Source organism: Mesoplodon bidens, assembly GCF_964165515.1.
Source record: "Mesoplodon bidens genome assembly, chromosome: 12".
Classification (NCBI taxonomy): Eukaryota; Metazoa; Chordata; class Mammalia; order Artiodactyla; family Ziphiidae; genus Mesoplodon; species Mesoplodon bidens.
Genome location: NC_138168.1, coordinates 84,970,841 through 84,995,433, shown reverse-complemented (window position 1 = coordinate 84,995,433; position 24,593 = coordinate 84,970,841). Strand labels below are relative to the sequence as shown.

At 40.6% G+C, this 24,593-nt stretch overlaps 2 protein-coding genes across 3 annotated transcripts in view; one reads left to right on the top strand and one right to left on the bottom strand.

Moving 5' to 3' along the window:
- Positions 1-2,288: 2,288 nt before the first annotated feature.
- On the bottom strand, positions 2,289-15,598 carry GTF2H5 (general transcription factor IIH subunit 5). The gene is made up of 3 exons (XM_081251058.1): positions 15,457-15,598; positions 14,644-14,716; positions 2,289-2,691 (listed from the first exon to the last, which is right to left on the bottom strand). Exons 2-3 carry the CDS (start codon positions 14,676-14,678, stop codon positions 2,511-2,513), a joined length of 216 nt encoding a protein of 71 aa, XP_081107184.1. The 5' UTR covers positions 14,679-14,716; positions 15,457-15,598; the 3' UTR covers positions 2,289-2,510.
- A 138-nt stretch (positions 15,599-15,736) lies between these two features.
- Positions 15,737-24,593, top strand: part of SERAC1 (serine active site containing 1) — a 75,550-nt gene continuing 66,693 nt past the window's right edge. For both annotated transcript variants that reach the window (XM_081250707.1, XM_081250706.1), the window contains exon 1: positions 15,737-15,850. The gene's annotated coding sequence lies outside the window, so the exon portion shown is untranslated. The remainder of the gene's footprint in view (positions 15,851-24,593) is intronic.

Here is a 24,593-nt window from a genome sequence, read left to right as displayed (position 1 = left end):
AGCTTATCCAATAATCTTACCAACAGATCTTTTCGTGATCTCTGCTACAAATGAAGCAGAGTTATGCACACTTGAGCATATTTATTGACTAGATTTGCAAGCTGCACCATTTCTTCATCTTTAAAACATACCCTTTTCCTATCTGTTAAGATGGTTAAGAGATAGAATGATCCCAGGATACTAGTTAAATCAGAAGGCATTATATCAAAGGTTTCATTTAGTTTCTTTAGAGCTAAGTGAGGTTTAATGTGTAACTACAAAATAGAGTAAGCACATTATTTACCATCTTTCCAGCAAAGAAGTACAATTATGTCAAATCACCTCTATTATACATAATGTTAAGAGCAATATAATCGTTAATAATTTTGACTGCCACCTATAGTGTTTATCAGAAATAAAAGCGAGTAGCCTTTGTTGCTTATTATCAGTAATGTTTAGTTAGTGTTCATCAAAACTGATGTCTCAATAAACATTTTTACATTAACTCTTATTCATACTTAGGATGCCAGGAATTTTAAAATTATCACATTAAATTTCACAAGGAAATTGGGGTTCAAAGAATACAGAAGTCTTTGACCTTATATGGTATTAAAAATAAAAACCTTTCTCAAGAAGTTAGTATAATTCTAAATATCACAATTTTAGTACATGGATATTTGTGACTGGTCAACTATCTCTCATAAATTAAAATATGACTCTTTTATGCAATTAGGAAAATTTAAGTTAATACTACCTTTTCATAGTATTAAGGACTTTGTTAAAAATAAAAAGACAGTAGTAACTTTCTCCAGTACCCAGCAGCCAACATATCTTGTTCTAGACATCTGAAGTGTGCTAAATCGAATAATGTCAAGCAGATTCCAAGCAGCAGAGCCTGGAGAAAATGTCACTTGGATATTTCCTGTTCTCTCCTAGCTTCTCTCATAGTTGGATGAGCCAACTCAGTGGCTCCAAGTGCGGCTCCCAGCACCACACTGTCCCATCTTTCTAATGTACTTCCAGAGAAAGATATCGAACATTTGCCCTAACTCAACTTTTAAACAATAAGGGCTAATGAAATAAAGGTTTTCCTTCACTTAACACTCTTTGTACTCACTGTCCAGTGGTCTTTCCAGTACCTTTTAAACTCTGAGATTATAAGAAAAATTTTCTCTAAGTTTAATGTTAAAAGGTTATTAGGTGACAAACGCCTAAGGCATGTTAGAAATTGATTTAGACATACCTGAAATACAAGAGTTAGTAACATTTCAGTACAGCTGGAAATCCTAAAGAAGTGTACTGTATTCAGCAAGTTTTAGTACCAGATGTACCAATAACTCATCAAAATTGTTTGCATTGTTATGTGAAAATCAAAATTGGGTGGTTTGAGTTACATGGGTGGGAACCATGATAAATATACCTATGGACATTTCCAGCTTTAGGGAACGCATGTGTAAGTAAGTGACTATGGTACACAGATGCTCTGAATAAACACACCATAAGGAGGCAGGTAAAGTGGGTTTGATATGCTTCCACCTAACATCATGAAAGTTATCTTTTCTCTTGGAAAATTCCCACCATAAGAACCCATCCTGTACCACTATCTTCAGGAAGAGAAGCAAAGCCCCCATCAGTGTTATTGTTTCTGCCTCGATCAACCATAGAACCAGATGCGACACATCTTAACCTCCCCCACGATTGACTTTGCTTCTATCTGTTCCTACCTTTCTTTTTTAGACAAATTTAAACAGGGATTCTCATAGGGAATAAGGCCCAAGGAAAACTGACTTCTTAATAAAAGAGCACTTGCCTTGATGGGAAAATGTGAGCAACAAAGTCTAAACAAGGAAAGATGAAAGCTGCAAAGCAGCATGTACCTTTCCCATTTGGTTGTTTCTAACCCTCTGTGCTTTTAAAAAACTGTATTTTTAGGGAAATGTAAACTGCAGTTTACGTTAATGCTAAAGGGTTCTCTTCCACACCTTCTTCACCAACAGAGCTGGCTGGCATGCAGATACTATTTGTAAGGTATAAATATTACTAAAGTTCGCACCTTGGCCTATTTATCTAAACGGTCCGTCTGTGAAGTTTCTAGTTGAAACAAAACAAACCATACCTACACTACCAAACCCCCAATTACTAATACGAATAAGCAAAGATAAATATCTAGGTGGTATGTAGGTTAGACTGATGATTTAAAAGCATATTCCATTATATTCTTAATGTATTAAATTGGCATTAAGAGGTAGGAAAACCAATTACATTTATATTTTAATAAAGGTTAATAAAAGCCAAATTACAGCCAACTGTTAAAGCTTTTTTTCTTTTTTTTAATTCTAGGGTACACACACTGAAAAAAACAGAACAAGAAAGTCAGTTCAGGGGCTTTCTTATGAACAAATGATATCACAGTCTTCCCTGTCACATGCTTCCGAGCAATTCTGTAAATCTAATCAGTCACACAAGACATCGAATGGTGAGTCTCTCACATTTGTTACTTTTAATTCCTAAGTGGTTATTATCTAATATTTTCACTTCTGGGTAAGAGAAAAGGCATTTTGGTCCATTAATTCACCTACTCGCTCCTGGAGGACATTAACCAACTCTGCTATTACGAAGATGTGAGTGTCATCAATGTCTTGAATGATGAACTTCTTCCCTAGGGCATTTGACTCATCCAAGTACAGCAGAAATTGCTTCATGGCAGGGTCACTGTCGAGATAAACACATGATGATGAGACACCTTACTGTCAAGTTACCAGAGACCTGAACAATTAGAATTGAGCATGGAGAGTTTTAGGATAAGTTTAAAAGTTCTAAACTGTTAACCAATTCTTCACTCCTTCTCTGCCTCAAGTGTTGATGATTAACAGACAGTGTTGATGATTAACAGACACAGCTACATTTCAGAACTGTTAGTGCAAGTTTAGAAGAGGCCAATGATGAGATTTTAAAAGAATAATTTGTCACCGACAAGTGAAAAAGTAAAGCAGTGTTCACAGCTTTGTAATTAATAGGGACTCGAAGCACAGCCCTGTTAACTGATTTTAAAAATGCCAACGATAGTCTTTGGCTTGCAGTAAATATTCAACTTTTTCCCCCTTCCTTAAAATTCTGAACCTCCTAACATTCAGAATCTTTAAAGGAAATTCTAACCAAATCTCTTTGAGAACAGTGAGTTCAAAAAGAGATCTAGGGCTTCCCTGGTGGCGCAGTGGTTGAGAGTCTGCCTGCCGATGCAGGGGACGCGGGTTCGTGCCCCGGGCCGGGAGGATCCCACATGCCGCGGAGCGGCTGGGCCCGTGAGCCATGGCCACTGAGCCTGCGCGTCCGGAGCCTGTGCTCCACAATGGGAGAGGCCGCAGCGGTGAGAGGCCCGCGTACCGCAAAAAAAAAAAAAAAAAAAAAAAAAAAAAAAAAAAAAAGAGATCTAAATTCAATTCTATTTATTTGTGGGTTTTAGTTTGGAATGAATAGGACAGCCATAAGGGAAAGAGATAAAATTTCCTAGATTTATAGAAATGAGTCTTTTTTATAAAAACCTGAATTACAACAAAGGCACACTTTAGATCTAATATAATATACAATACAGTGTTCAGCAAAAGATGAATATAAAAATGTCAAGTTGCATACAGATATTTTTAATTCTTAGAGAAAACATAATCTTACACAATCTTTTGCTTTCTTGAGGGATGCCAACATCAATTACAAAGATAACAATTTAATTCAAAAGAGGTCAGTGTAATTTACTGAAAACCATATACATTTTATTTCTTTCAAGTACAAACATAGGTACAAGTGAAGCTAACAAAGTAAAGGATTTATTTCAATAGCTAAATGAGTATGGTTCATGGTATATATTAACTATGAATAAAGTCAAGCCTTCCTGAAAAAATTATTGTCTTAATTACTTTCAACAGCTTACCTTTAAAATAATTTTATTAACAATTTACGATGCTATAAAATAATGTGAATAAATAACTAGGTCTGCCCGTGTCAGAAATGACACATTTTTTTTTTTGCGGTACGCGGGCCTCTCACTGTTGTGGCCTCTCCCGTTGCGGAGCACAGGCTCCGGATGCGCAGGCTCAGCGGCCATGGCTCACGGGCCCAGCCGCTCCGTGGCATGTGGGATCTTCCCGAACCAGGGCACGAACCCGTGTCCCCTGCATCGGCAGGCGGACTCTCAACCACTGAGCCACCAGGGAAGCCCAGAAATGACACATTTTAAATTTAGTTTCTAGTATGTTTGTTATCTTAGGTTCAGAAAAGTTAGGTTCTATTGATCCACTTGTTTGGCAAAATTCAGTTAAATTCTATAGTTGCAGTATTAGAATGACCATACTAATGTGGGAAATTGATTTGTTCAGAAGTGGTAAACTTGCTCTTTTAAGTTTTATTCCCTTGTTCAATAAATTGAATATCCATCATGTGCCTGGTGCTACTCTGGTCTGGGGGATTCAGCAGTGAAGAAAATTTACATTCTAGTGGTAACACTATGACAAACACACAGAAAAACAAAGGAAGCGAATGAGAAATGGCAGTGACGACAGTGATATGATCTTGCAAGTTTAAGCAGGGGACTCAGGGGAGGCCTTACTGAGCAGGTGATATCTGAATACACATCAGAAGGAGGTAGTGAGCAAACCATGAAGTGACGTGGGGTAGAACATCCTACGCAGAGTGAACGGCAAGGCCACAGAGCTGGAGAGGGGAAAGTGGAGGGGAGAGCAGTGGGATATGGGTTAGAACTCCATCTTGATTTAACTTACAAAATGACTCTAATTTTAAATGTAAGGATCATACTGGCTGCTGGGTTGAGAAGAGGCTGGTGGGTGGTGGAGGCAATGGTGGAAACAGGGAGACCAGTTAGAAGGTGACTGCAGTAATCTTGACAAGACATAATGATTTGGACCTAGGTGGTACCAGGGAAGTTGAGCAGTGGCTGAACTCTAGACATACACCAAATGTAAAGCCCACATAACTTGCTGAGACTGGACTTGAGCTTTGAGAGGAATTAAGGAGACGCCAAGATTTCTGGTCTGAGCAAATGAAGGGATGGAGTTGTCTTTCACTGAGATGAGGAGGAACACAGAAGAACAGGTGTGTAGTTAAGATCGAGAGTCTGGTTTTAGGCAAGTTACATGTGAGATGCCACCCAAGTGCAGAAGTTGAGCAGGAAGCTGGATATACAATTCTGGATTTCAGCAGTGAAGTCCAGAATGAGGAGTGAGTCAGTCGTCAATGTATAGATGGCATTTAAAGCCATGACAAAGGAGTGAGCACAGCTACAGAGGAGAGTCCAAGGACCAAGCCCTGGATACCCCAATGTCAAAAGGTTAGGAAGAAAAGGATGAACCAGCAAAGCAGCCTAAAAAATGACCACTGAGGTCGGAAGAAAACTTGAAGAGTACTGGAAGCTAAGTAAATGAAGGATCTCCAGGAAGAGGAAGAGATCAGCTGGGCCAAATGTTGTTAAGAGGAATAGCAAGAGAAGGACTGAGAACTGACTACTGGGTTCAGAAAGTTACTGGATCTTCCCAAGAGCAGCTTCAGGACGATGACTACAGAGGACAGGGCCTGACTGGAGTGGTTTTCAGACTGAGAGGAGTGAAATTGGAGAAAGTGAATACGTACATATTTTCTGAGAAATCCTGCTACAAAGAGCAGGAAAAGCAAGTGGGAGCTGGAGAGGGATGTGGAAGCAAGAGTTTCTGCCCCACAGGGCCGCCCACCTGGGGAGGGGTAGTGTTACAGCATGGTTGTAGTTCTGCTGGGAATGATCTAGTAGAGAAAGAAAAGTGAATAAAGCGGGAGAAAAAGAGGAAAACTGCTTAAAAGGTGTCTTTAAATAGGCCAGGGAGGCTGGGATCCGGTTCCCAAGGAGGGAGGCTGGCTTGAGACAAAAGAATAGACAAGTCACTCACAGTAAGTGTGAGGAAGGGAAGAGTATATGGGCCCAGGTCCATGTGATAAAGACTTGTGGACGTTCTCTTCTGATTGCTTCCATTTTCCCAGTGAAACGACGAACAAAGAAATCAGCTGAAGTGAGGACAGGGACGTTTTCTGAGCTAAGAGAAGGTGAAGGTATGGAATACCATATTCCACCCATTCTAAGAAGCACATTCCCCCCACATCTTAACATCTCCAAAACTGGGATGGGTCTTACATTTAATGGCTTGTTACAGTACAACCAGCAGTGATTTTTCTTATAGGTACATAAAATATTGCTAAGTTTTAAAACTGATGAAATCTAACAGCTTTATTAGGAAAGTGGGACAATAAATGGACTAGGAAATTTAGCTGGTTTGCAGGCTAGCATTAAGGCTCACATGAATTTAATAGTCATGAATTTAAAGTGAGACCAATCAGTATGTTTGTATGTTTTTCTCCAGCCATTAGAGTTGTGGAGGTAAAGGTTCAGAATAGGTAGACAGCCGGATTGAACCCGACCTGGTTGGTGTGACTGAGAGGGGCAGGGAGTTGAGTGTCTTTAAGAGAACAAGTATACTGATGGACTGGGTACGGAGGAAAGCGAGGATGCTGGGGTGAGTCAGGATGGAAATGCTGGGAGAATCAACAGACTGCAGGTCTGGTAGAATCAAAGGAATTATAGAGCTAGGGTATTAGAGGGAGTGAACTGGAAAGAGGAGGTAGTGGTCAGAGTTAGATGCCTAAAACGGAGATTCTGAAGAGATGGCAGCGTTGGTAGGGATGCGGGTAGGTGTGACAATGTGAATGAATGACTGTGACAGGACAGAGAAAAGCTCATTGGAAGAAGAGGTCAGGGAACTGAGAGGCCAGAGTACTGAAAGGACTATACGTACGAAATCGTTAAGAATTTGTGGAGAACTCTTAAAGAGTGACAAGTAGCCTTCAAAGAATAACTTTCAAGGAAAGACTCAGATGTTTGTAGCTGGTTACAAAGAGGAGGATTAGTGGGTGGTCTTGTCAGATTCAGAACTGGGGGGTTTCTGTGGAAGACGGAGAGAGGATTTCTGGAAGTGGCAATGAGGAACAAGGTAGATACCCATCCCATTTCTTGGCCCAGTGGTACAAGGGGTATTAGAGAAAAGTCAGCATAGCAGGCTCAGGGGAAAACTAGGTTTTTATTATGACAACAACAAAAAAGGGGTATTGGGGGAAGATAGAGGGAAAGTTCTGAGAAGAGGCTGAGGATATAAGGGATTCTGCTGCTATCTTACTAGGTTCTAAGGGCAAAGCGGGACATGATGGGGTAGGGGTGAATTTAAAAATTGATGGAGGGACTTCCCTGGTGGCACAGCGGTTAAGAATCCACCTGCCAGGGACTGCCCTGGTAGTCCACCTTCCAAAGAAGGGAACATGGGTTCAATCCCTGGTCGGGGAACTAAGATCCCACATGCCTCGGGGCAACTAAGCCCAAGTGCTACAACTAGAGAGCCCATGTACTGTGGAGCCCGCGTGCCGCAACTAAGACTCGACGCAGCCAAAAATAAATAAATAAATACTTAAATACTTAAAAAAAAAAAAAAGAATCCACCTGCCAATGCAGGTGACACGGGTTCAAGCCCTGGTCTGGGAGGATCCCACATGCCATGGAGCAACTAAGCCCGTGTGCCACAACTACTGAGCCTGCACTCTAGAGCCTGCAACCTACAACTACTGAGCCCGTGTGTTGCAACTACTGAAGCCCACATGCCTAGAGCCTGGGTTCCACAACAAGAGAAGCCACTGCAAGGAGAAGCCCACACACCGCAATGAAGAGTAGCCCCCGCTCACAGCAACTAGAGAAAGTCCATGTGCAGTAACGAAGACCCAACGCAGCCAAGAATAAATAAAAATTAAAAAAAAAAGTTTAAAGTTGATGGATAGAGACATAAGGTAATACGTGTCAAAGGAATGAGGGATGACCTGGAAGTCTGTAGCTTTTTGGGTGACTGAAAACAAGAAAAGTAGGAATACAGGGCCTGGGAACGAGAGTCTAAAGGCTGATAATGACATGAAAGGCAACAACTGCCAGTGAAGAATGGGAGAGACAATAGGGGTCTTTTTTCAAAAAATACATTTATTTATTTATTTATTTTTGGCTGTGTTGGGTCTTTGTTGCTGCGTGTGGGCTTTCTCTAGTTGTGGCGAGCAGGGGCTACTCTTTGTTGCGGTGCATGGGCTTCTCATTGCAGTGGCTTCTCTTGTTGCGGAGCACAGGCTTCTAGGCACACAGGCTTCAGTAATTGTGACACATGGGCTCTATAGAGCGCAGGCTTAGTAGCTGTGGCATGTGGGCTCAGTAGTTGTGGCTCACGGGCTCTAGGCATGCAGGCTTCAGTAGTTGTGGCGCACGGGTCTAGATGTTCCACGGCATGTGGGATCTTCCCAGACCAGGGCTCGAACCCGTGTCCCCTGCATTAGCAGGCGGATTCTTCACCACTGCGCCACCAGGGAAGTCCCAGGGGTCTTTTACAGAGCAAGATAATATGGGACTTCCCTGGTGGTCCAGTGGGTAAGACTCTGTGCTCCCAATGCAGGGGGCCGGGGTTCGATCAGGGAACTAGATCCCACATGCATGCCACAACTAAGACCCGGTGCAGCCAAAATTAAAAAACAAACAAAACAAAAATACAACCAAGAAAGATAATGTAATGGTCACAGATTTAAGCAGATACTGAGGATGTTAAAATTTACATTTGCAGTAACTCCCTAATTTTGGCAAGTACACAATAAAAATTTATGTAAGAAATTTTTGTAAAGCAACAACACCCTGTACATTGAGAAATTTCACTGAGGTAAACAATTTTATCAGTCATTAATATGCAGGCTGTGAAACATAAAAAGAGTTTAAAGAGCAATTCTAGAAAGAATCTGGGGGTAATGAAGCAGGCTGAACGGGGTTCTTTCAGATATTACAGAACTGAAAATGGGGAGGCCCATAGGACAGGGAAACAAAGCTTCAGCTTCTTTAAAACTATCGTTTTCCTGCTCAAACAGGTTCTTTTGAACAGGTTCCTGCTCTCAAAGGTTTCTTTTTGAAACTTCAGTTGTTTCCCTATATTGCTCCGTGTCTATACAAATAAAAGGGGGTTGGGTGGGACAGGAGTGGAGAATAAAAGGAGAGCAATTTAAGGGTAGACAGGTGTGGCGGACAGAAAAATACCCTCTGCCTTAGTGCTTTACAACCACCCTGCTTGCTCCCTTCCCTGCAAGGAGGGACTTGCCTTTGTCTCTCGTGTGGTGCCCACTTTACCCTCACAACCTTTATTGTGCTGAACTGTCTTAGACCCCACAAGAATTTCAATACTTTCTACAAAAATCACACACTCAAAGAGGTTGCTTAGAAAGATATATTAACCCTTTAATATAAATTTTGGGTTTAAGTGGAACAATAATGACAAAAAACAAGGACATTATAAAATCTGCTGTCCAAATGTGCTACATTATCTTGTTACTGTTTGAGCGCAGTGTGTTCACAGATGACACCAATTTACTCTAGTAATTGGCTGCTACTAGGAGGTATTAGAGATAGCAAGGGTTAAGTGGTTATGAGAACTTTTATCTCCAGAAACTCTCTAAATAAAGTTACATACTTTCAATTAAGTAAAAGCTGAATAACTGAAACCAAGAAGTGCCAGGGGACTCACACCTGTGCTTTTAACCAACAGGTCAGTGATTTCAAAATTTTTACCATTTGCATACTACCCTTGCCATTTTAGCCATCTCTTGTAACATCTGCACTACATATTATTCAATTTTTTTCTTTAAATTGCCTTTAAATCAACTAACTTTTCACCTTAACTTCATCTGGTACAAAATTACCAGTCATCTTGATGTTAGTTTTATTTTTTTCTCAGATAAATTAAGATGGCCATAGAAAAAGTATTTCTGGGGCTTCCCTGGTGGCGCAGTGGTTCAGAGTCCGCCTGCCGATGCAGGGGACATGGGTTCGTGCCCCGGTCTGGGAAGATCCCACATGCTGCGGAGCCGCTGGGCCCGTGAGCCATGGCTGCTGAGCCTACGCGTCTGGAGCCTGTGCTCCGCAACGGGAGAGGCCACAACAGTGAGAGGCCCGCGTACCACAAAAAAAAAAAAAAAAAAAAAAAGCTACTCTGGTTGGGGGTGGGGAAGGATAAATTAGAAGGCTGGGATTAACATATACACACTACTATATACAAAATATTGACTAGATAATCAACAAGGACCTACTGTATAGCACAGGGAACTCTACTCAATACTCTGTAATAACCTATATGGGAAAAGAATCTGAAAAATAGATACATGTGTAACTACATGTATCTATCACTATGTATCTAATCACTTTACTGTACCCCTGAAACTAATACAACATTGTAAATCAATTATTTTATATACAATAAAATTTAAAAAGTAAAAAATAGGGCTTCCCTGGTGGCGCAGTGGTTGGGAGTCCGCCTGCCGATGCAGGGGACGTGGGTTCGTGCCCCGGTCTGGGAGGATCCCACATGCCGTGGAGCGGCTGGGCCCGTGAGCCATGGCCGCTGGGCCTGCGCGTCCGGAGCCTGTGCTCCGCGGCGGGAGAGGCCGCAACGGTGAGAGGCCCGCGTACCGCAAAAAAAAAAAAAAAAAAAAAAAAAAAAAAAAAGTAAAAAATAAAAGCTACTCTGATGTAACTTGCCAAAAAGGAGGCCTAGTGTATGAACCTTTTCTGTACTGAAACTTGAATTCAATTTATCAAGAACCTCTTCTTATCCACTGATTCTCACTGTGGTAGTAGAGCTCTAAAGGAACACTAATGAACTGGAATTTAGGGTGAGGTTACACTCCTTGGTTCAATTTTATTAACAGAATTCTTTCAGTAAACAAACATTTACTAAGCACCTCTATATGTATCTCAGGCACTGTTCTGGGTGCCCAAGAAACTTCAGTGAATGCAGCCCTGCAAAGAATAAGAAGCAAAGGCTCACAAAAGATATATAAATGCTGTGAAAGAACAGGACAGCAGTTAGACTGGTTTTGCCTTAGTTCTTACTTGCTTTTCATATATAATAGAGGTTTGGAAGCCAAACCCATAAGGACAAGACTGGTCTAATAATACCTATTTCTCCAGATTCTTTGCTGTTGTGCTATAAACTGGCTGGAATTTGCAGCTGTACAACAAATCTTCCTTGCTGAAGCACTTGCCAAACCAACTGTGATAAATGTCACACCAGAGGTCTGCTCTAGCACCTGGAATTGGACGCAGGCATTTGTTGAGCATATGCTGCTTGCTTCAGTGACTGCTACGGTTGGCTAGATTCGGTAAAACTCTTGGTGTGAGGCTGGCAGTCGATAGTGGTGGATCCCAACAAAGAGGAAGTTTTCACCAATCTCATTTTGACATAAAAATACAAAAAACTTTAGATTGTGGTATTTGATAAGCCTTGGGAGGAGAGAACCTTATTATATCCAAGTACTTTGATTTTTCAATTCACTGATAGTTGAGCCTAAATGGCCAACATTATACTCTGGTTTATTTGCTTTTTTAATGTAGATCTGTATTCCAATACACCTAAATGCTGCATATAATCTATGGATATTATGTGATAAGAAACTGACTTATACTGATACTGTATTATTAACAATCTTCTCTTTGGAATCAAATATAGACATGAGGGAAACTGAAGGACTTTAGTTACCAACATCCCAACATGTGCACCTACACATGAAGGAGGACCCACAGGCCCTGGCCATGCCCTTTATGAATCTATTACTGCTTAGGCCTGGAGTCTTCTTGGAAGATCTGTATCTTTGGGAAGACAGTTACCATTTTGAAAAATTGTGCAGGCTACACTTTAGACTTCACTTTGAAGGGAAAAATTAGTTTTGCAAGGATAGTATCCATCTGCAAAATAAAATTTAAGTACACTGTAGTCTTGCTGCAAAACCATTCTCCATAGGGGAACTGATTATCAAACTTAAGCTGATTAAGTGTTTCTCAAACTTAAAATGCACTGTGTCAAGATCCTTTTTTATGTACAATTCTGATTTAGTAGATATGGGGTGAGGTCTGAAAACTTTCATTTCTAACAAGCTCCAGATGCTGTTGCTGCTAGTCTGGAGAATACATGGAAAAGCAAGGTGTTTAGCACCCAGGCAGAATTCAGAGGCTGGTAACAAGCAAACTAGCAGAGAGCTTGCCGGATCAGGAAAGAAAACTAAACCTCAGTTCCACTTACGAATCTGTACTCTTTGTTCTTACGGCTAAACTGAAAGTCTACCACCAAAATTTTGAGTTTCCCAAAGTTTTGCTCCTTAAAATGCAGCCTAGTATTATTTTAAAAAAATAAAATATAGGTGTAATAAATCCCAACCATCATTCCAAAAGGATTATTTTGGAACTAGACTAAATTATTCCAAGGATATTCTCAAATAGGTAACAATGACAAAGAAAAAAATGGATGTGGGATGGGATTAGGGAGAGTAGCAAGGGGAGTGAAACTCTGTGATAAAGGAGTCATCACACATCATTAGGGAAGGAAATAAATGGTGTTGGACAATTATTCAGCTACTTGACCAAAAAAAAAGGCAGCTAATTTAGATCTTCACCTCATAATATGCCCCTCCTCTCAATAAATTCTAGATGAATGAAACTCAAAATATCAATGAAAATAAAAATATGAAAACCCTAGGACAGAGTTGAATATTGATCAAATCCAGAATGAAGATTAACTTTAGAAAAATCATAAGAAACAAAAGGGAAAAAATTGATAGCCGACACTGTGTGTGTGTATCCTCTGTGTTAAAAATAACGTTAAAAGACCAACCGGGGGATTCCCTGGTGGCGCAATGGTTAAGAATCCGCCTGCTAATGCAGGGGACACGTGTTTGAGCCCTGGTCCGGGAAGATCCCACATGCGGCAGAGCAGCTAAGTCCGTGCGCCACAACTACTGAGCCTGCGCTCTAGGGCCCGCGAGCCACACCTACTGAAGCCCACACGCCTAGAGCCCATGCTCCACAACAAGAGAAGCCACCGCAACGAAGAGTAGCCCTGGCTTGCTGCAACTAGAGAAAGCCCGCGTGCAGCAACAAAGACCCAACTCGGCAATCAATCAATCAATCAATAAAATTTAAAAAAAAAAGACCAACCAGGAAAATGTTTCTATTAATTATGACAAAGTAATAAGAAAAATAAAATACAAAAATTAGCTTAGAAGTGTTTTCCAAAAGACAACAGCATAGCATGCTTAGAATTTCTGGGATCTCAATCCGCCTCTTGGCTTTCCCAAGTGAACACCTCTCTCCTCTCTAGCGGTTTATTTTTATCAACACACATTCTAGTCTCTCACTTTAAAACAATGAAAATAACAAGAACCAGAGTTCCGTAACATATCCTTCTTCAGCTACCGACCCATTTCTTTATTCCTTTGCTCATTATCACAACAAAACTCCTCCACATGGTCTCTACTTCCTTGCCCCCCTTTCCCTTTCCAAAGTACTCTAATCTGGCATCTATCCCACCTCTCCATTAAAAAGCTCTCATAAAAAACCGATGACCTCCAGTGTGTCTTCATCTTACCCCACCTCTCATCAGCACTTGACACAGCCCACTCGCTTTCATCAACCATTCCCTTAGTTTCCCTCCTACTTCACTGGCTTCACTGACAATACAATTTATTGTTTTGTCTTTTTTCATACTAGAGCTTCAAAATCCAATGTGTATTTTAGTACCTGGCGAAATGCTTTGGGTATAGAGTTAAGAAATTAATTTCACCTGTTTCACTTTACTTTTTAGTGTGGCTACTAGAAAATTTAAGACTACATCTGTGGCTCACAGTATATTTCTACTGGACAGTGCTGCTCTAAATGCCAGATTCCTAGGGTTTGGTCTTGCTCCTCCCCCAGCCTTGCCATCACAGAAACAGTACGGTCATCCACATAATGGCTCACATTAGAAGCAGAGAAATGTAGACAGTAGTGATTTCAAACAATGGGAGTGTCTACTGGGCAGGATTCCCAGATGAGACAGAATTGTTTGGTGGGGCAAACAAACAAGTGGAGACTGAGTAAGACTGGTCCAACAGTTCAGATTTTCAGACTAGGGATAATTAAGCCCTACATTAGCTTTGAGGAGCTCAGCTCTGCCCATAGTTTCTAGTTTCTCCTTTGGAATGTGTGCCTAGTTTAAGAAACCTTCAACTCGCTCTCTTGTTTTTTTCTCTTTTTTGGACCAAACTTTGTGTGACTTAGGCAGACCCTAAAATTCTAGTCAATCCCTGACGATTTGAGAATACAAGCACTGTTCCCTTAAAGAGGGTTAATGTAACAAACACGCTGCCGCTGACCAAAACTTCTTGGAAATAATGCCAATTACATCTATTCAACAGAAACATTGAAATCTGGCACCCGGAAGAAATTTAGCAACAAAATCTGTCCCACTTGATGAACTGGGAAACTGGGAGATTAGGATTGACATATATACGCTAATATATATAAAATGGATAACTAATAAGAACCTGCTGTATAAAAAAATAAATAAAATTCTAAAAATCCAAAAAAACCCACCATCTGTCCCACTTGTTATTAAGTAAGAAAAATGCAGTTGAGAAAGCTAAAAAACTTGATTCATTCAAATCTTAAGAACAAAAGAAAAAAATGGACTTTGGAAGGGATACACATACAAATCAAGATTCAATGTGCAGATTTACAATTTGTTAAGTATCAAAACTACTAACCATTCTATAAGCACTCCTTTCAAGACGTTGACCATCTTTTCCCAGTCAGAAGGTGCAGGTGACCTTAAAAATGCTAATAAAAGGATAAGGTGACAAAATACAAAAGCATCAACTTCAATATCCTTTGGTGATTTACTTCTGAAAAGAGGCAAAAAATTAAATGCCAAGACTAAACATATAAGTCTATGAAAGACGTAAAGCTAACATTAGGAAAACATACAGATATTCTGATCTTTTAGCAAAATTAAAGTGAGTCTATTTGGAATATCATCAATGCATAAATCTTACTTGCCAACAAATTCTGCCCGCTGTCAATCCTAATGAAAGCATGGGCCCTAACTCCACAGCAGTGTGCCCAATCCAGGTTTAAAACATGTCCACTAATCAAAAGATTTCTTTTCCTACTCAGGAGTATGATAAAAGGTAATATCCTTGGAGACAGGAATCACAGGATGGTAGCTCTGAAAGGGGAGCTTAAAAACTACATGGTGAGTCCGACCACCTCGTTTTACAGATGAAATGGAGCGAAGAGATTAAGCCGCAGCTCCCGGCCAAAAAAAAAAAAAAAGTATAATCCGTGTCTCCAGATCTTGTGTTCCTCTGCCAAATAAAATATGTTCCCCAATGATGTGCGCCTGAAGGAAAAGAAACCACTCAGCGCATGCGAAGTTAACCCTTCTTAAATTTCTACACGTGGGTACCGGGCAATGCCTCCCCGAAGGAAATCCACCGTTCAATTCCCGCGGGGCAGCCGCCCGGCCTCGTCAGAAAGGGCCCAGAAAGGGGGCAGAACACCGCCCTATACCCCCGCACCTGAAAGACAGGCTTCTGAGACTTTCCCCCTCCTCCTCTTTTTCTTCGAGACCCCTCGACCTTCCAGGCACTCCACTCTCCCCTCCTGCGCCAAGAGCCAACGCCACGAACCTCGGCCCACAGATCCAGCAGCACTTGAGCGTCACCGACAGAGTGCGCTTGCGCCGGTTACGTCATCGCGACAGCGACGGTCTCGTGGGTGGAGCGCGCCGGCGGGAGGCGGGGCGCGGGCTGGGCTGAGGGGGCGGGGCGGCGTGCGGTGAGGGCGGGGTCACGTGCAGCCCGCGGCTGGTCGGGGACGCGCGCGGGCTGGGAGCGGCGGAGAGTGGTGGTCTCCCTGCTGACCTCGTCCCGGGTGAACAGCTCGGGGCTTGCTGAGTCTGCGTGCCGGCAGGTAGGAAGGGAAGGCTGGGCTCGTGGGGGCGGGCTGGGGCCCTGGCGAAGCCCGGCACGGCGGGGAGTGGGGAGGGCGGCGACGGGGCGCGGCCCCTGACTGACCCGCTGACCCGCCGCTGGGCGTGAGGTGAGGGCCTCTCTCGCAGCCTCGGCAGCCCTACTCTTCTTTCCCGGTTGCCGCTCTTCTCTATTTACAATCCAAGGCCTAAAGAGCACCTGCCGGTACCATTAGCCCGGCGCGGTGGTCACGGCAAGACGATGAAAATGAGGAGGAAACAGTCTCCTCGTTTAAATCCGAACCTTTCAGACGGCAGCGTCTAGCTGTGACCCGAGAGGTTGAATAGATTGAATGCTGATAGGTCCTCCAAACCCGGTAATTGTCATATTAAAGTGAAAGACCCAGAGTAAAGTAAAATTACTCTCTTCCCCAAATTCGGATCTGTGGTCTAATGGAGCTGTCTCTTTCTCCAATTGGTTTTACCAATGGAGAAATGAGGTTCTTGCTTTCTGTTCCTTAGATGAAATTGTACTTCTCTAATTGTGTGTTCATGTAATTTACAAACCTAGCTCTTCCATTTATTTCCCTCTTCCTGTGCTTCAAATCTTTCCCGTCCGGTTGGTTTCCATGTTGTTGTGCAAGCTCGCTCCCTCTCTCTTTAATCTGACCCAGGTGTAGTTCTTCCCAAGTATATTTTCTTGTTTTTCCTTCTTGAATGCATTCTCCTCCTTGACGGTCTCATCACTTCCATCACATCAAACCTCCATTCTTGTGCTCCAGGTGCTGGCCTGATGCCTGCACATAAATGACCTGTGAGAACTCTAAACACCACCTCTCAAACTGAACTAGTTTTCACTCCACCCTCACTTCAAAATCTGCTTTTCTTCCTGTATTTTTCCAAATCATCCAGATTTAAGACCTCATTTATTTATTCAGCAGACATTTTGCGCAATTATGTGTTGCACAGACCCTATTCTAGAGACTGGGGATACAATGGTGAACAAGCAACTAATTATAGTGGGGGAGAGGAGCACTAAAAATCAGTTAACAAGAAGGTTAACTGATGTGAAGTTATAAAGAATGACTGGGAGGGCTTCTTTGGTTAGGAGGTCATCAGAAATGGCCTTCAGTTCAAGCAGATTTCTGAGTAAAACAGTAACTTCTACACAACAGCAATAACTAACTAGGAATTTTAATAATAAAAAAGATGCTATTCATAACTATTAAAAACTGAAGGTATCTGGAAATAAATCAGACGAAAGCTGCATAGTCCTTTAAGGAGAAAATTATAATGCTCTCCTGAAACACATAAAAGAAGACCCAGGTAAATGGAGAGATATACCATATTCATGGATAGGAAGACTCAGTATCATAAAGATGTCAGTTTTCTCCAATTCTACAGATTCACTGCAATTCCAATTAAAATTGCTGTATAGTTTTTCATGGAACTTGACATGCTGAACCTAACATGTATATGAAAAGGCAAAGCACCCAGAATTCCTAACTCAATTTTGAAGAAAAATAAAGTCTCTTCCTCCCAGATATCAAAACAATATAAAGCCATGATAATTGAGACTACTGTCTTAATTACTGGTATTGGTTTAGGGACAGGAAAGTAGACTCATGGAACAGAATAGAGAGCTTAGAAACACGTCCGCATACATATGGAAGCTAAGTATAAGGTTAGCTTTGGTAAGCTTTGGTATTACAAAAGCACAAAGTATTCAATAAATGATGCTGAGATATGTGATCTCCACATAGATTGAAGACAAAATTAGATTCCTACTTCACACCATTCACAATAGTAATTTCCAAGTGGATTGAAGACCTAAGTGTGAAAGACACACATGAAAAATATTTAGAAAAAAAGTAGGAAATATAGGAGGCTATGTTGTCTCTAGGAAAGATTTCTTTTTTGTTTGTTTTATTTGGGTTAAATACATGTAACATAAAATTTACCATTTTAACCACTTTTAGGTGTACAGTTCAGTGATATTCATGTTATCATGCAACCATTACTACTACCTATCTGCAGAACTTTTTCATCTCTGGGAAGGATTTTTTAAGCTACAAAAGCACCATTGAGGATGCCATTGCAAATGAGAGATGATGGTGACTTGCACTAGAGTAGTAACAGTGAGGATGGACAATGTGGCAGGATTTGGGATATATTTTGATGGCAGAGAACAAGAATTGTGCGTGGTTTGGATACGAGGTGAGGGGAAAACAAGGAATCAGGGGCACCATATGTGTTTTTTGCTTGAGCTCTGAGGTAGATCATTCACCATTTATCATAAAAAAACATTTACTGTTGGTTTGGTGCTGATGAGGAGAATGAGAGGAGGAAGAGTTCAGGGAGAAAAAATAAAGAATTCTGTTTTGGACAGTTAAGTTTGAAAGGCCTGTTTTACCTCCAAGTGGAAATGTTCCAGTAGCTGTTGGATACATGAGTCTGGAAAGATTGTGGCTGGAGGTACCACTTTGGGATCACTAGCATATAGATATTTAAAACTGTGATGTGTTAGAATTGGATTTGGCTTCATTACATAGAAAATATAATAATGGCTTAAATATGCATATGATTCTATAGGTAGGCAGGCCGTGGATGGTCTGGCAGCAGCTCTGTGACCATCAGGGATTCAGACTCCTCTTTTTTGCTGTTCTGCCATCCTTAGCATGCTACCTCATGATTGAGATGACTGCTTTAATTCCAAATGCCACCTGCTCATAGCAAGAGGGAAGCTTGATGAAAGGCACATACTTTTCTCTTTAAGGACACTTCTCAGGTGTTGCCTATGACACATCCACTTACAACCCATTAACCAGTTCTTAATCAGTGACACACTAACAAGAAGGAAAGATAGGTGATGTAGTCTTTATTCAGCTGTGTGCCCAGTGTTTTATAGAGTTAAACATATATCTGCACTGTGACCCAGCAATTCCACTCCTAGATATTTACCCAAGAGAAATGAAAATATACGTCTACAAAATGACTTGTATCAGACCGCTTGTGGTAGGCAGAATACCGGCGCCCCAAAGACGTCCATGCCCAAATCCCTGGAACCTGTGAATATGTTACATTACAAGGAAAAGGGGACTTTGCAGATGGAATTAAGGTTACAGATTTTAGGGTAGGGAGATTATTTTAGATGTTCTGGGAGAGCCTAATGTAATCACACAGACCCTTTAAAGTGGAAGAGGAAAGCAGAAGAGTCAGAGATGTGGCAGTGTGAGAAGGATAAGCTGTTGCTTGTTCTCAGATGTAAGGGGCTACCTGCAAAGACTAGAGGGAGGGCTCTGAGAGTGAAGGGTGGCACTCAGACAACAACTAGCAAGGAAAGAAGGACCTCAGTCCTGCAGCTGCATAGAATTGAATTCTGCCAACAGCCTGAATGAGCGTGGCAGTGCAGTCTCCCTCAGAGCTTTCAATAAGTGATACAGCCCAGCTAACACCTTGGTTTCAGCCTATGAGACTTAGGTAAATTTAATCTAAAATGGTGTCTAGGAATCTGCATTTTAATAATCTGCAGATAATGTTAGGGTGACATTTAGAGAAACACTGGTTTATATGCTGATCTTCAATAACTTCATCCAAAATTATGGTTTCAGTTAATAATATGTGTTGATGACATAAATCTATATCTATAGTGTAGACCTCTCTGCCGAGCCCACGTAGCTTAATGGACATCTTTCATGAATATTCTACAAGAACCTTCATCTCAGCATGTTGAAATTGGGAATTCATCCTTTCCCTCAAATCCATTTCTCTTCTTGTATTTTTCTATTTTGGTAAATGTTATCCCTTATATACTCAGTAATCCAAACCAGAAACTGAGAATCATAATTGCCTCTTCCCTTTTACCCATTCCTCTCCATCTCTCACCCAGTTGTTTATCAGATTCTTTTCTCTTATTATCTCCTTAAGTCTGTTTTTTCTTGATTATTCTCAGAGCCACTGCCTTAATTCAAGTACATGTTTCTCCTTGATTATTGTTAAAAGCCTCCCTATTGGTTCTCCCCATCTCTACTTTAGCTCTCCTCCAACCTATTTTCAATCTTGTCAAGTCTTCTAAAAAAATTTTTTAATCTTATTATTCTATTTCTTAAAGTTAATCTCCTGTTAGCTTCCATAACTCAGGGTAAGCTTCATACTCCTTAATTTAGCTAAGAAGGACTTTCGTGATTGACTGGCCCCTGCCTTCAAACACTCCTCTGTTAGTAATCAACAAAATGACTTCACATAACATCAGTAAGGAAGAAAACACCTGAAAAGTACCATCAACTCGCTTGACCTAATAGTCATTTGTAGGTCCCTCTACCCAGCAACAACAGAATATACATTCTTTTCAAGTGAGTATGGAATATTCATCAAGAGAGACCATATTCTGTGTCATAAAGCAAGCCAAGATTTAAAAGAATTGAAAGTATACAAAGCCTGTTCTCCAACCACAATGGAATTAAACTAAAAATCAATAACAAAGATACCTGGAAATTCCCAAATATTTGGACATTAAATAAGATACTTCTAAATATCCCATGGGTCAAAGAGAAAGTCACAGTGCAATTAGAAAATAGTTTTAATTGAATGAAAGAAAAAAACCCAGCATATCAAAATGTGAAGGATGCAGTCAAATCAATACTTGGAAATTTTTAGCATTAAATATTTACATTAGCAAAAAGGAAATTTTAGATTAGTGATCTAAGCTTCAATTTTAAGAAACTTGAGAAAAAAGAGCTATTTGAAATCAAAATAAGCACAATGCAGAGACTATTAAAAGCACAAAGTAATGAAATTGATCATGGAAAAACAGGAGAGTAATTCAATGAAACTAAAACCTGTGTCTTTGAAAATATCAATGAAATTGAGAAACCTCTAGCTAGACTGGCTGAAAAAAGAAGAGAGAAGAGACACGGATATAGAGAACAAATATATGCATACCAAGGGGGTGAAAGCAGAGGGGTAGGGGAGGTGGTGGGATGAATTGGGAGATATTGGGATTGATATATATACAGTAATATGTATAAAATAGATGACTAATAAGAACCTGCTGTATAGCACAGGGAATTCTACTCCGCTGTACAGTAGAAACTAATACAACATTGTAAAACAACTATACCCCAATAAAAAACAAGAAAATGGTGAGAAAAAAAAGAAGACACAAATCGTCAAAACTCAGGAATGAAAGAGAGCATGTCACTTTATACCCTAAGACCTTAAAAAGATAATGTGGGAATCCTACTGAAAACTTTTTAAGGAAGAAAGAATACAGTTCTACATAAACTCTTCCAGAACATAAAAGAAGATGGGACACTTGCCTACTTATTTTCTGAGACCAGCAATACCTTGATATGAAAACCAAAGACATCACAAGAAAACTAGATATTAGTATCTCTTGTGAACATAGACACAAAAATATTAACAAAATACTAGCAGGGGCTTCCCTAGTGGCACAGTGGTTAAGAATCCACCTGCCAATGCAGGGGACATGGGTTTGAGCCCTGGTCCGGGAAGATTCCACATGCCGTGGAGCAACTAAGCCTGTGTGCCCCAACTACTGAGCCTGTGCTCTGGAGCCTGTGAACCACAACTACTGAAGCCTGCGTGCCACAGCTACTGAGCCCACGTGCCACAGCTACTGAGCCCACGTGCCACAACTACTAAAGCCCACGTGCTCTAGGGCCTGCGTGCCGCAACTGCTGAGCCTGCATGCCTAGAGCCTGTGCTCTGCAACAAGAGAAGCCACCACAATGAGAAACCTGCACACCGCAACAAAGAGTAACCCCTACTCGCTGCAACCAGAGAAAGCACATGCACAGCAGCAAAGACCCAATGCAGCCAAAAAATATATATATATTTTATCACTTTTTCCTCTGAAACTGAGAGGCAAACCTGTAGCACTCTTGATAGACAACTTAGGACCACTAATTTTCTAGAGATCAGTATATTAACAAACACTGATGTGGGCAATGGGGAATTATTGAAAGATTTGAAGCAGGGGAATAATGTGCTCAGATTTAAGAAGTTACTTTTACTTCCAGGCAGCATCCTCTGCTGCTTCCATACACATGAAACTTTTAGTTAGGATGCAGTGAAAGAACTTGGAATTGTGAGAAGGAAGAGGAGAGGAAACTCAGGAAAAGTTGTAGCACTGAGAGAAAGCTTGAAGCAAGTTATTGGATTATCAGAAACTGATAAGAGACCTTAATTACTTGGACCTTATGTGCAACAGAGTTAAAGTCAGCCTAGCTTAAAGGTGATTGTCTTGAAGGTGTACACATTCAAGGAAATAGGGACTAGCAGATTTCTTCCATTAGACTATAGAAACAGCATGAAAACTTTCTTTTACCATGAGCATTACAGAGTGGAAGTTGGAACTCTGATTAAAACCACTTATGGTTGTGGGGTTTGAATTCACACTGTCCTCATAGTGCTGGGAGCCCAGGTTGAGAAATCCAGAAATTTGTAATACCTGTCATACTTTGACCAAGAAAGTTTAAAACTGCTGTGTGGACAGTTGGCCCAGAGCACATAGGACTCCCACAGAAAATATTCCCACTGAAGATGAGCTCTCAATCAAAGATTACAAAGCATATAGAGAAACCACTGTGAAGGATAGCCAGCCCTCATTATTAGAAATAGTGGTCCAACAGAGAAACTTTAAAATAAGTATGTTTCAAGTGTAAAAGGAAGGTTTAGAAATCACATGTACCAGTTAGCTTTTTGCTGCACTGTAAACTATTCCAAAGCTCAGTTACTAAAACAACCATTTTATTATTGCTTATAAGTCTAAGGGTTGAATATGGGTTTTGTAGGGTCAGCTAGGGGCTAGTTAGCTAGAGATTACCTCATATGCCTGTCAGTTGGTGCTGGCTGTCAGTTTGTACTGGTGTTTGGGCAAATGGGGATATTCGGCAGCATTTCTCTTTTCATTCAGCAGAGTAAGCTGGACATCTTTTCATGGTGGTGGTCACACAGTTCCCAAGAGCAGCAAAGACAGAAGCCTCAGTGTGCAAGTGCTTCTCAAGTCTCTGACTGCATCATGTTTCTGTTGGCTTATGGCCAAAGTCAGTTGTAAGGCCAGTCCCTAGTCAGTATGGGAAGGCACTAGCAAGGAACATTCACACAGGAAAAGGAATAACTTATGGCCATTTTTACAATCTGTCATAATTTAAGACAGAAACAGAATAGTGTGTAAAAAGAGCAGGCAAGTGTGAAAGTAAGCCAAATAGAAGTTTTAGAAATAAAAGAAAGTAACTGAAATAATCAGTAGATAGATTGAATGGCAAGCTAAATACAACTAAATAAAGGATGAATTGGAAGATAGATTTGAGGAAACAATCCATAATGCATGTCAGGGACAGAAAAAGGTAGAAAATATGGAAGAAACTGATATTTGGAGTATAGAGTAAGAAAGTCTAACATACATCTAATAGGAGTACCAGAAGGAAAAAATAGAATGGAGCACACCAAATCCTGAGCAGTATATGTAAAAACAAACCCATACACAGACATAAAATAGGGACATTTAAGAAAATCAGAAACAAAAGATCTTAAAACTGGTGGATGAAATAAAATAATCATTATAATGATAAATAATATTTATTGAGCACTTAACTTGGAATAGGCACTATTTTGTGTGTTTTACATGTATCAACTCATATAATATTTATAATAACCCTTTAAAGTAGTCCTATTGCTACTGCCATTTTGTAGATGAGGAAAGTGAGGCACAGAGAGGTTAGTTAGCCATAATCATATGTCTAGTTGTGTTTTAAAATGTACTCAGGATTTCTTTTTAATCATGGATGGTAAGGTGACACAAAGACAGCTGCCTTGAAAGAAGAGTTTAGTGTTGTTTCCAAGAGGAGGGGATGTGCCATGCCATGCACAGCCACATAGGGAAACATTAGGGTTCCTCGGTGTAGAAGGAGTTAGAAGGAAACCATGGTCCAGAGCCTTTGTTGTGATTTTCATGGGAAGGAATGGATAAGACAGGATAGGCAAGCTGAACAAGTTTAGGGTTGGATAGATTGAATAATTTTGGCAGCCTCTGGGCTGTAGGGGAGGTCCCTAGTTGTCTGATACCTGGCCCTGGGTTGATTCAGGGTAAGGGGAATATTGGCATGGTGTATGATAAATAAAGGAGGCATTGCAGAGTAGAGACTAAGGATTGGTTGCATGTGAAAGGTGTGCTCAGAAGCAAACTTCTTCACAGTTGCTAAGAATTAGCTAACCCTGGAAGGGGAAGTCACCTCCTGGGTCCTCAAGGCCCCAAGATGTCAGAGCATCATAAAAGACACAACTAATATAGGTTGTTGGTGGAACTGGATTTGAAACTAGGCAGTGTGGTTCTACAGAGAATATTATAAAGCTCTTTATACTTTGCCTGCAAAGAAACAAAAAGTAGACATACAACAGATTTCTTATGAGCATCAATAAATATCAGATGAAATGTCACTAGAAGTAGCATGAATATGCTTAAGGAAACCTACTGTTAATTTAGAATTTTAAACCCAGCTAACTATATTTTAGGACAGAGTGAAATATAAAATATTAATTTATTTATTTTTATTGAGGTACAGTTGATTTACAATAAATATTATATTTGTTTCAGGTGTACAAGATAATGATTCAATTTTTTGAATTTTACTTTATTTTTTTATACAGCAGGTTCTTATTAGTTATCCATTTTATACGTATTAGTTTATATATGTCAATCCCAATCTCCCAATTCATCACACC

Coding starts and splice junctions, on each gene's coding strand:
- GTF2H5 (XM_081251058.1), bottom strand. CDS start 14,678: ATGGTCAACGTCTTGAAAGGAGTGCTTATAGAATG. Junction 2,692..14,643: donor AAAGGAGTGCTTATAGAATG/GTTAGTAGTTTT, acceptor TTATCTCGACAG/TGACCCTGCCATGAAGCAAT.